Source organism: Ipomoea triloba, chromosome 3, assembly GCF_003576645.1.
Source record: "Ipomoea triloba cultivar NCNSP0323 chromosome 3, ASM357664v1".
Classification (NCBI taxonomy): Eukaryota; Viridiplantae; Streptophyta; class Magnoliopsida; order Solanales; family Convolvulaceae; genus Ipomoea; species Ipomoea triloba.
In genome coordinates, this window is record NC_044918.1 from 29,889,732 (window position 1) to 29,902,713 (window position 12,982).

The window sequence follows — 12,982 nt, forward strand, 5'->3', positions numbered from 1 at the left end:
CCCGCCACAGGCGGGCTTTGGCGGGGCGGGGCCCGCCAGCCCGCATTGACAGCTCTATACATTTACCTTATATAGAATTGAGTTAACAACCAAAATATCACTCGACTATACTATAATTACTAATTTGTTCATCGACTACCATTCTTACGCGATTAAATCCTCAACTATGCAATTTTCACATAGGCCCTATTTGGTAAATAATTAGCCTATCAGCCAATTTTGACTTATTTGACCACTATTAGTTGTTTAACTTGGTTAAAAATCCAATATAAGTGTTTGGTTAATAAGTTTTTTGTAACTCCAAAATACTAAAATTCAAAAGGCTACTCAAAGTAGCCTTTTCAATTAGCTTTTGAAAAAAAAAATTATACTAAACAGCTATCAGCTAACAGCTAATTTACCAAACAATTTTCTACAATCAACTAATGTTATCACCTAATCATATCTTCTAACCCAATCAGCTAACATCCATTTACCAAACAGGGCCATAATCTAGTCCTCGGTTAATTCGCATGTTTGTTGACCGTCAACACGAGGGACAAAACTGTAATTCTATTTGCTTTCTCCCTCCTTCCCCATTTATAGTGCCATGCTGCCGGCCAAACCATGCATGTAACAGTAATCCATGGCTTTCGTATGAATCTACCGTGACTATGTATAGCTCTGGTGACCTCAGGCTTACAATGTAATGCTGGACTGGCTTTCCTAGTGATGTTACTATGGAAGTTAGAGAAACTTCCTTCCATATATCTTCACAATGGGAGATTCACTAGCTAGGTGGCCTTTGTTTTCTCAAGATGCTTTCAAATATTGTTCCTTCTAATAGTCAGGTGTACCAATAACTGCTTAAATGGTATACTTTCACTCATGTTATACTTCCACTCGATTAGATAGTGTAATATATAATTTTTAAATTTAGATAAGTACTTTTAGATTTTTTTTTGAATGTTATTATATTAAAATCAATTACCTTGCTTTTTTAATTTTGTATTTTTAAATTATTATATAAGGTCATACATAACCAAACATCAATATTAATCATCATTCCAATTTCATTCTATTACCAAACATGCAAAATACTTGACTAGAACCTATTACTATTACCAAATATTTAATCCTTATTCCAATTCCGATTTCCATGTGCAAACTGAACACAAAAATTCAAAATTTTAGCAATTCAAAGTTTAAAAGATACATTACGAAGTGTCAACAGAAATACAATTTAACGTCACCAAAAAAAAATACAATTTAAATTCAAATATACAATAAAATATTAAGTAACAAGAAGTCATGCTTATGTTATATTTTTGACATATATAAGAAATACCAGATTCACAACAATGTTACGAGACCGCCAGAACAGAAATAAAACTTTGAAGGCATATTAGTAAGCCAGAGATCATCAATTAGATGCAACCTATTATGTTGTGTTTTATGTACTGTACACATGTTTATAGACTGACTGTTAGATTTGTATATTTCAAACATAGGATAAGATACGGAGGCAGATGCAGGTAGGTAGGTAGGTGTGTTAGAAAACAAACTCTTGACGCCAGTAGCCATAGCAAGCACCGACCAATCAATCTGAAGCATCAAAGTTAAACCTTAGTTTATATATGATTGTGAAGGAATCTCTGAGAGACACAAATAGGTAGTCAGCCTATACCTATCTTCGTGTGCGCCTTTTTCTTTTCAACGATTCTGTGAATGGCATCTCAGGAACGGGTATCAGCTTCCCAATCACAGCTAGAGGCCAGCTGTTTAATCAAAATCCACAACAATCACATTTTGGCAAACAACAATTATTAATAAAATACTCCGTAATAATAATAATAATACTGATAGAAATTGAATAAAAGAATATAATATGAATTTTACTTGACGCTCAAAAAGTACAACCCCCCAACACAAAAAGTATGATCCACTAATGCACATGCACAACATTTTAAAATTTTCCTAATAATTTGATATTATGAAAAGGGCATTTCCAAATTCCAATAATATGAAAACTTTGCTATTCCTGAAAACCTCAGTGTAGCCAACGGCAACTAATAATACCATGCCCCTCCCTCGGAAATGACTCACGAGGGGAGGAATGCTATTCCTATAAATACAGTTGTGTATTCCCCTATTCCTGATCTATTTTGTGATTTTGTGAGCCAAACGGCAAACATGCTAGTGCATAGGATGATAATCTAAACACAAAAACATGAATGAAGATCACATGACAAACCTGATAAAGCCAATAGCAATAGACACAAGCCAGAATTTCCAGCTAAGTCTAACTGTTGAAGTGAATTTTCCAAGAAACATGATAATTATAACCTGAGAAAAAGAAAATGTGTGAAAAATTCACAATAATGAGGGATGTAAAATACAAATCTCATAATTCAAAGAGGAGAGAGAGAATCACCTGAAGCACCAGAGTCAAGGTAATAATAAACACAAATAAGTGGTTTCTATGGACTCCTCTGAAAACATTAATCTCATCGGGTTTTCGTGCATTGAATTCATTGAAAATCTATAAAACAAGATCATGCATCAGTAAGAACTATTTGGTTTGGAAATCTCAGTCAACAAACATATATATATATATATCAATAAAATATGAAATATGTGGACAAACATGATGGTTCAGTATTAACATTGAAACATGTTGCAATTTGACATCCATTAAACAACCACTGCAACAGAAATTCATAAGTAAAATACAATCATCAAAATTATACACCACATGAAGGATGAAGAATACTAAATTTAACAACAAATAAAATATTCTCTCCTTATATGATATAAGGAGAGAATATTTGAACTTTGAAGATCACATGGATATAACTTATATCCATGTGATCTTCAAAGTTCAAACACATCCAGAACATCACAATGTACATTGTAGGGTATAGCAAAATATTGAAGCAAGAGCTTTGGTACTGTTAAGCATGTTCTTCCCTGTCCATTGTTTTTATTTATTCTATTAATTACCTGGCAGAGAACAAATGCGTTGAAAATCACAGTGTTCTTCACTTCAACACCATTGTCCCTGTTGCCCAAGCTCAAAATACTTGTACCGCGGAAGTTGAGTACTAAGAGAACTGTAACTTGATACAAAGCCTGTACATATCAATGCAGACATAAATCATGATTAAAGAAATAGTACCAAAAAATGAAATAGAATAAAGTAATGAACTTTTCAGACTGCAGTACTGCTAATAACTGGGAGGAAAAAAAAAAAAAGATGATATACCTGTATTATAAGGTTCCTCCACATGATATTAGTTATGAGTGGTTCCCTGAGACAACATTTGATTAAGTAATTTGGTTCATGATATTCCACATTTAATAAATGATGATACCAAAAGAAACAATGAACAACTAAAAAGCAATGATATGGTCATAAACTTGAAAATGTAACATTTTCAATATACAAGTGATGGAGACAAGACACAAGCACAAAGATAGAAAATGGTTCTAAGTAATGGTATATGTACATCAAGCAGCAATTGCACAACCACAGGACAATCTAAAAAGTACTGACCTTATTGTATAGTATAGTTCATCAAAAAATGGATTTTTATATTGATCATCAAAAGCTAAATCAATTTACATTTATGAACCCAAATTATATTAAAGCATAGACTATGCCCAAATTGATTCCAGATATTAGAGTGTGGGTGTCTCTTGGACCAGATATGCATATCCCATAACAAACAGTTTTTTTTTTCAAAAGAAATGAATTTGAAACCATTCATACAATTTCGGTTCTAATATTTTACTTCATGAAAATCATGCATGAGGATAAACCAGAAAATAATGACAGTATCATCTCTATGTATACCAAGAATTCACAAATTCTATTGAAAAAAACAAGAAACGATGTGCATTCAACAAAAATGAACATTAAAAATACCATCAAATATTTAAGTTCATGAAAAATTAGTTGAAAGAATATTATCTGACAAAGCATTACTGATTAAACCAGAGTATTCACATAACCTTCTGGTGGACAAAATCAACTACAATAAAGAATAAAGAGCATGTAGGCATTCCACATTTCCACCTAGCTAAACAAGTCTAACCTTCGACCAACAGGAGGTCTTTCCATTAGATGATCGGTCGGTGGTTCTGTGGCAAGAGCAAGTGCACCTAAAGTGTCCATGATAAGATTTACCCAAAGAAGCTGCATGGAAAACCCAAAAGTACAAAATTGACAAGTCAGCGTATGTGTGTTAATACATACACCAGCCAAACACCCACAATGGAGATATCACAGACCTGTACAGCAGTTAATGGGACATCACCATTAGAAACTGCTGCTACCACATTAATTATAAGAGCTGCAACATTTACAGTAAGCTGAAATTGTATGAATTTCTGGATATTAGCATACACAGATCTGCCCCATCGAACAACCTACATTTCATGATAAAAGAAAACAAAATTACTTTAGTAACCAGGAAGATTTTATGGATTGCACAAAAGCAGAAGCAAATCAATCCAACAAGAGACAGTATGGATCATGAATTGCATGAATTCATGGACTACAAGCTAAATTAATGGCCAACAACATTGACAGAAAAATACTAATTTCAAGAAAATTTTCTAGCAGCCTATAAATTATAGATTATAGAATAAATAACCAACCCATGCAGAAATGCCAATGCCACTGTATAGTTTCAAACAAATGATTTCAGTATAGTTTCAAAAACGATATTATGAAAGCCACATATAATTCCCTGTCGGCAACCATAACAATAACAAGCAACTTGGATTTCAAGAAAAGTAAGGGTTAGCTAAAGTGTAATAACCTTTACAACAGATGCAAAATTGTCATCCAATATGATGATATCTGAACTTTCCTTGGCAACCTCAGTACCTTGAATGCCCATAGCAAGACCAATATCAGCCTACAGTAGTAGGAAGCAGTACAAAAACTGCATTAGATACTTAGGAGAATACCTAAAGCAATCAGCAAGGAAAAAATGCAGTAGAGAAGGAAAAGCAAGGGAAAATAACTTGAAAAACCAGAACAAAGTGGCAATGGATGCCCTTCATTGTCACAATTACAATTATAATAAAAATGCATGTTTAATGTAGGGCAATGTGAAGGTCACTGCAACAAAACATAAAAAATAACAAAACAAAACCCCCGAGCAATTTTCACTCAATTTCAAGGTTTCAATGAACATAGGATGCATATGGAATATACTATACCACATTCCACAAAAGGTTTACAGAATTCAACAAACATGATGTATTTAAACACACCTCATGTAGTGCAGGAGCATCATTAGTGCCATCTCCCGTTACAGCCACTACATGCCCATTCTTCCTCAATGCTTGAACAAGTAAGAGTTTGTCATTTGGAGATGATCTTCCCATGACCTGCATATCGAATACAGGATCAGACTACCATAGCCAAAATGGGTTGCATACTATAACAGTGACAGTACATACAGATATCTTCTCTGCAACTTCTTGTCTATCAGATTCGGATAATGCACGGAAGGTTTTCCCCTCTATCAGGTTTGGCTCAGTAGCATCAGCATCTGACTGAAGTATTCCACATTCCAAAGCTATAGCTTTTGCAGTCTGAATACTATCACCAGTGACCATCCTAACCTATTTAATTTGAAAAAAAAAAAAAAATAGACTTATCCATATTAGCAGGCACAACATTGAGCCCAATCTCACTAGAACCACTTCTGTAATTATGCAAACCAAGCAGTTATATCCCAATATTGACATTTACAAGTATAATATTGCACTTTTTTCTGAACAGTGTGTTACTCTGCACTTTGAGCAATACTAACTATGCATACCAAGCAATTTAATCTTGACAGGAACTTTAACAGGCACAACATTGCACATTTTTTGGAAAAGCAAGTGTGTTGCACAACAGACCCTTTATTAGTGTTCAGTTTCTCTGAATTTTGGCACTTGTCTAATTTGGTTCTAATTTGGCCAAATATTGTGTATTGGCTTCTCTGTCATGTAGTGTATGTATGTGCAATGTCAATTATTAATGCTTCTTTCCTGGATATTGCCTTTTCAAGATCTCTTGATATGGAAGTTAGTCTTATTAGTTACAAATATTTGATAAAGTAGTTACATCCCCTACCTTCGTTTCCAACTCCATGGTCAATTACATTGCATTCATCATTATGACCATCCCCTCTTTACCATTCTTAAAAATACATCCCCTACCTCCGTTTACCCTCCTTTCCTTGAGGCTTCAATCTCTAGTTCAACTCCATGGTCAATTACATTACATTCATTGTTATGACCATCCCCTCTTTACCATTCTTAAAAATACTGTCCCAAATTGTAAATCCTTATCTAGTTCACCATGTTAATCACACAAGTTTGCAAAACATCTTGTGTCTGAGTCCTCATTGAATTAGTCCTTACAAATTTGCAGAGTTCAAGTACCATAACTTCCAAACAGACATTAGATCCTGTAACATTTGTTGATGACTATTTAACAAGAGTATATGATTATACTTAATGGTGTCTAGAATAGAGTTTTGATATTTCATGTCCCTTTTGTGCTGAAATGGAAACCAAAATTTAACTCATTACGATCACATAAAGTGATAATGCTAAATAATACTTTTTCAGACCATTCAATTCATATAATGGTTCAAAATGGGATTATTTATCAATTTTCCAAATTCAAACACCCCAAGCCCAATACCAAACAGAATGGCATTGCAGAAAGAAACTGCAATTGTTGGAACTTGGGAGAGATTTGATGTTTTAAATGGACTAAAAGACTATATAGGCTGCCTTTAAGGTCAAGCACCTCCATCTTTTGTCCTTCCCAAGCTCTATTCCATGTACCTCCCAGGATATCAACAAGTTGGATCTTAAATCCCTAAAATGTGCACTTGTTGATAGTATATATTGATATTGTGACCATCAGCAAGTGATGCAAAAGGAATTGATGCGCTTGGTCTTGTCTTCAAGCAAGATTTTACACAAAAGACTATATAAGCTGCCTTCAAGGTCAAGCACCTCCATTTTTTGTTCTTCCCAAGCTCTATTCCATGTACCTCCCAGGATATCGACAAGTTGGATCTTTTTTTCTTTTTTTTTTTGACAAGTTGGATCTTAAATCCCTAAAATGTGCACTTGTTGATAGTATATTGACATTTTGGCCATCAGCAAGTGATGCAAAAAGAATTGATGCTCTTGGTCTTGTCTTCAAGCAAGATTTTACACAAAAGACTGTACATTTCAAGTATTTTTTTTTGGGAATTGAGGGCACTTACTTCAAGAGATCTTTCCCAAAGAGAGTGTGTCAGATCTACTTGAAGTCTTGAAGATAGTTGACTACCAGAATCAAAAACCATATGGAACTCCTATAGACCAAGTGTCAAGCTCAATTATCTTAAAATCAGTCATCCTGATATCCCTTTTCTTGTAAGCATGGTATTGTAAATTCATGAAAACACTGTGCAAGAACAAAGGCTTTTTATATTTTCCATATAAATATAATGAACAAAGGTCATGTATTTATATATAAAACCGTATAAGCATGAGTGAAGCACACTACAACTAGGTTTAGCATTAGGGTTTACCTACATTCAAAAAGCACCAAGAGCTACTCACCGAGATGTAGCTAGAATTGCGAAATGCCTAAAGAGTGCAGTAGGAAAAGAATTTTGTATGCAATCATGAACACAGAGCACTTGAGCATTGAAGCATTTTATTATATTAACTGGGCTGGATCACTAAGTGACAAGAAGTCCACTATGAGATATTGAGATTTTTAGAAGTGTGGCAAGATCTTTGTGCAGTATCTGAATGTTGTGTTATGGCAAAACAACTTCTGAACTTGCATGGATACACAACATGCTAGAAGAGATACATATGCCACTAACCTCATAGGTGACAACCATTCATATTTCAGACAATCCCATCATTCATGAACAAACAAAGCATATTGAAGTGGTCTACCCATCTTGTACAAGAAAAGATTCAATGAGGGATAATTCATACCCACACAGTCAAGAACATTTAGCTGATTTTTTTACCAAGGACTGAATAAAAATAGTATGGATTTATATTCACAGGACAAGATCACCATATATGCTCAAACATGATATTGCAACCAAAACATTATTACTCGATCTCAAGCCTAAGTGACAAAAAGAGGGAAAAATCAACATCTATGCTCCAACTTGATATTGCAACAAAAACATCATTACTCAATCATCAAGCCTTAAGTGATAAAAAGATGTTTACAACACAAAAAGAAAGTGAGGATAATAGAACTTGGCTGTTTGAATTACCTTAACACCAGACTTGATGCATAACTGAACTGCATCTCTTACACCAGGTCGGCATGGATCCTGTATCAGACTTAAAAATTAGTGACAAGCTAAAATAAAGAGCAAGAAGTAATTTCACATTGGAATGCTGACGAAATGCAAAATAAACAATGAATGGGACAAAATCCCAAAAGAAAACCATTAAGAACTTGCTTCAATACTCACTAGTAGAGAAAGAAACAAAAAAAATGGCAGACACATCAAAGCAATCAAAGAAATACCTTAATCCCAAGAATAGCAAGTAAAATCAAGTCTCCCTCTGGCAATTCCCATCGACTCAATTCTTCTTCACTTTTAGGAATTTTATCCATGTCATATGACACATAGGCAACAGCCACACAACGCAAACTCTCAGTAGCCATGTCTTCAATTGCCTTTTTGAAGGATATTGCCTGGTGACCAAAATAGATATACTGATAACTGATATCCTAGTTAGCAAATATTTTCTATTAAAGTAAAAAATAGACAAATATCTATCTCCCTTCTGCTTATATACTGCAAAAACTAAATTACGTCATATCTGAATATATAAATTTGAAGTACCCATTAATATTGAAAATCGTTGACTTCGTATAAAAGCACATAACATCAAACATAACATCAAAGAGAGAACTCTGCGTATGTACATACATACACACGTAAATACATACACATGCATATATATGTATAGAAGGAACATATAAGAGACCAGGCAAAGTGAAAGTATGCATCTTGAAATCAGGAAAATAAGAGTTACTTTCAACTGCTTGAAGTAAAAATACAACAAAGAAAACATAAAGCATAATTCCAAGCAAAAGAAAGAATCACTTCTCCAACCTCATTTTCATCCAGAGGCACCACATTATCATTTGCATCAATGTAGTGTGTACAGCAAGATAGGACAATCTCAGCAGCACCTTTCCAATGTATATGAACTTCAGAATCCTGCTGCAAATGCACACCAAAAAAAAACTTTAAAATAATTTTTTTAAAAATTAGCATATATAAAGTGAAAACCATACGTGTATCTAAAAATTTACAGACCGATCAAAAGAATATTCAAACCATACAAGATAATCCAAATGAGACCTCAGAAAAATTTGCAATCCAAGATAAATATCAGCAATAAAAAGCAAAGAGAATGTCATGTTTCATTACAAGATACCCAATAACCACCCAAGCTAAATACTTCTGATGTGCAGCTGGCACAACTGGAAAATTTTATATTCTAACATGGTCCTGTTATCTGTATTATACTGCACCAATTGAGCAATACACCTAACAAATTGCTTCAACTACCTACTTGGTTTTTTTACTAAAACTCAAATAAATAAACAAACAGAGAATTCAAAGGTCCGATGCTTTCATATATTATCTGATTCCCCATTTCTTTAAGTACAAGATTTATTGAAGATGGAAGCTCTGAGTTAATCCTAAACGATAAATAACATAAACCCTGGAAGTTGAGCAATCTCAATCCTGAATGATAGAATAAACGTGAATGCATCTCCACATTTTCACTCAAAAAGCATTAAGTTTCCCCTTTACTCCCAATGCTCAAGAAGAGTGTATTGAACTGTTACACATAAGATAAAAAGAGACTCCAAAATATTAAGCCAAGGTGAAAGAAAGGCAGTTGAACATGAAATGAAATAAACAGATTACCAGTTTCACAGCAACACCACCTCGCTTCTTCTCTGAGTTGAATGGGAAGGCATGGATAATTGACGACTCAGATCGAATGGCATCAAAATTCATACCAAGCTGTAAAGGAAAAAACATTAGAAAAACAAATCTCAAATAAGAAGTTTAATCCAATAATTAAAAGAAAATATGATTAGAAAAAAAGTAAAAAGTCATCAACTAAAACAATGAAGACAGCAATGTTACCTTGACTCCAAACTGGAGTATGGCCTTCTCTGTTGGTGATCCAGAAACCTCGGGTACTCCACCCTGTCAAAGTAAGGCACAGCATCAACATACAGCAGTAAAAAGCTGTTTACTGAACTAAAATGAATGCCACAGTATGTAAGATCATACTCAAAGCATGAATACCGGATAGACTATAGCCAAAGATTACAAATAAATATAGAATAATTTAAACATTTGGCATATGTTTTAGCTCCTTCAATCCATAATCAACCAAAATAATACCTCATTTTAGATTCTGATGATAGGACACATTAATACAGCAAGAATATTAACAGAACTGACTGCTATGAGTAAGCTTTTGATTCTGTTAATAAGGTTGCTGTTCACTGTTTATTTTCTCTTAGAAAACTGCAACGTAAATGCAGTCCAAAACTCCAAAAAGAATCAGACAACTTTTACAGTTAGCTAGGTTTTCAAGAACCATAAGATCATCTGTAACAAAGCCAAATTCCTGAATGCACTAAAGTCGAAATTGTAGTTGCTATTAAGTTTTTCATTCTTCTTCAGACAAATCTTGCACCAAATCTGTGATTTTGAATGACAATGTTATTAAGCATAAAATTGAATTCAAGAACAAACCCAGATCAAAATCTCAATACTGTTTTCTTACATGGAGATCTGAAAGAAAAGGATTATATGGAGCAACCAGATTTGTTGCTTAATGGGGAGACTGGCCAAGTTCGTAGGCTAAAACGTTCTATCTATGGCTTAAAACAATCTCCTCGTACTTGGTTTAGCATGGTAGTCCAAGAGTTTGGTCCAACACAGAGTAAGGTTGATCACCATGGTAAGAGTATCTACCTTGTTTACATTGATGATATTGTCATTACAGGCAGGAGATGAAGATGATGAGATACACCAATTGAAGCAACATCTGTTTTAGCACTTTGAAACTAAGATCTTAGCATGGTAGGTATTTATTGGGGATAGAAGTTTTCAATCAAAGCAAGGGATCAGCATATCACAAAGGAAATATGCCCTAGATATACTAGAGGAAATGAGTATGCTATTGTAAGTTGATTGACACTCCCATGAATCCAAATGTTGAACTTTAACAAGGATAGGGTGAACCTCTCAGATCCGAGTCAATGTCAGAGGTTGATTGAGAAGCTTCTTTACTTAAAAATAGTCATCCAAATATCTCTTTTGCAGTAACTGTTGAGTTAGTTCTTAGCATCTCCATTTGAGAGTCACTGGGATGCAATTACTCAGATATTGAGGTCTATCAAGAAGTCTCAAAATACCGGCTTTTTATACAGAGATATAATGGAAACACAGAGATTGTGTAGCCAGAGGCCTACACAGATGCAGATTGGGGTAGCCCTTGGAATAGGAAGTCAATATCAGGGTATTGTGTCTGCTTGGTGGTAACCTAATCTAATGGAAAAGTAAGAACAAGATATGGTTGAACAATTGAGTGCAAAAGCAAGGTATCGGTCAATGGCTCTTAAACAAGTGAACTACTCTGGCTTAGGCATATTCTTACCGAGTTAAAGTTTTGTGAGTTGGGAACCACGAAGCTCATTTGTGACAATTAAGCAGTTTTGAATATTGCATCCCATCCAGTCTTTCATAAAAGGAGTCAAAGGACAAAACATATTGATGTTGATTCATGATTGTCATTTTGTTAGAGAGAGGTCACCTTAAGAGAAGTTGCTACCTCATTTGTCGCTTCAAATAACCAGTTAGAAGATGTTTTCACTAAATCTTTAGGCCTAGAGTTGAAGATATTTACAAGCTTGGATCATATGACAAAAACTCTCCAGCTTAAGGGGGAGATGTTGAATATCATAAATTCATACATATTTTGCATGTGTTTTATTTATTCTAGGAGCTCTTTATTATTCTGTCTTTTGTATAAATAGAGGTGTACTTTGTACTATATATCATGAATAAATCTATTTTTCTGCTGTCTCTACAATTTAATCAAGTAGGAAACAGAATATACTAAAAAGGAATTTGAACAATTGAATTAACATGGAGATGAGACTTAAAAGCAATATGATTATAGGTTAAGGAGCACATGGCAGTGCACATCTAGGGATGGAAATAGTTAGGCCAAGGCCTAGGCCTGGGCCTGAGCCTGTATGTAGGCTTTTTGTTAGGCTCAGCTTGAGCCTACAATTGACTTGGCCTAACCTGAAGCAAATTTAAAAGCCTGTTAAATATGTAGGCCATTAAAAAGACTTCAAAGTAAGTCTTGCTTTGAGCCTATTTGAAGCCTGTTTAATATGTAGGCTTTTTCTTTAATAAGTATTTCTAAATAATTTAAGAAATATACCTAATACAAAACTAATATATAACTACATAATAAGTATTTAAGTATATCACCACAATGCAAACATAATAGCATTAAAACATAAAATAAAACAAGTCACGACTTCAGCATGCTCGTTAACTTGTTTAGTAATAAATTCAATTGTATTATTACTTGTCATCATATATAATCTCATAAATAGTTAACAATCAACGTACATAATTAAATCGCGACACTTCATTAAATATTATAACAGTAAGAACAATTAATAAACAATTAAATAGGTCTGGCCTGGCCCAAGCCCGGCCTTTTTACTAAACAAGCCAGGCCTAACTAAGGCCTTAATTAGGCCAGGACATAGGCCCCTACAAAAGGGCCTGGCCTATTCCCATCCTCAAGCACATCCAAGTCTGAGGCGTTGAAATGTTGCCCTCGGTTCATGACTGAACTTTTATTATTCACACCCCCCCCCCCCCCCCCC

At 34.3% G+C, this 12,982-nt stretch overlaps 1 protein-coding gene across 3 annotated transcripts in view; it reads right to left on the bottom strand.

Moving 5' to 3' along the window:
- Positions 1 to 1,201: 1,201 nt before the first annotated feature.
- The window catches only part of LOC116014288 (calcium-transporting ATPase 10, plasma membrane-type-like), a 23,528-nt gene continuing 11,747 nt past the window's right edge, over positions 1,202 to 12,982 (bottom strand). For 2 of the 3 annotated variants that reach the window (XM_031254316.1, XM_031254315.1), the window contains exons 20-35: positions 10,203 to 10,265; positions 9,978 to 10,076; positions 9,150 to 9,260; positions 8,555 to 8,725; positions 8,295 to 8,354; positions 5,455 to 5,619; positions 5,266 to 5,382; positions 4,806 to 4,904; positions 4,273 to 4,410; positions 4,077 to 4,177; positions 3,245 to 3,290; positions 2,983 to 3,111; positions 2,414 to 2,521; positions 2,234 to 2,325; positions 1,667 to 1,757; positions 1,202 to 1,584 (exon numbers count right to left, since the gene is read on the bottom strand). In XM_031254316.1, the coding sequence (XP_031110176.1) occupies positions 1,667 to 1,757; positions 2,234 to 2,325; positions 2,414 to 2,521; positions 2,983 to 3,111; positions 3,245 to 3,290; positions 4,077 to 4,177; positions 4,273 to 4,410; positions 4,806 to 4,904; positions 5,266 to 5,382; positions 5,455 to 5,619; positions 8,295 to 8,354; positions 8,555 to 8,725; positions 9,150 to 9,260; positions 9,978 to 10,076; positions 10,203 to 10,265 (1,590 nt within the window). In that variant the 3' untranslated portion in view covers positions 1,202 to 1,584. The remainder of the gene's footprint in view (positions 1,585 to 1,666; positions 1,758 to 2,233; positions 2,326 to 2,413; positions 2,522 to 2,982; positions 3,112 to 3,244; positions 3,291 to 4,076; positions 4,178 to 4,272; positions 4,411 to 4,805; positions 4,905 to 5,265; positions 5,383 to 5,454; positions 5,620 to 8,294; positions 8,355 to 8,554; positions 8,726 to 9,149; positions 9,261 to 9,977; positions 10,077 to 10,202; positions 10,266 to 12,982) is intronic. The other variant, XM_031254317.1, reaches the window with a different exon arrangement.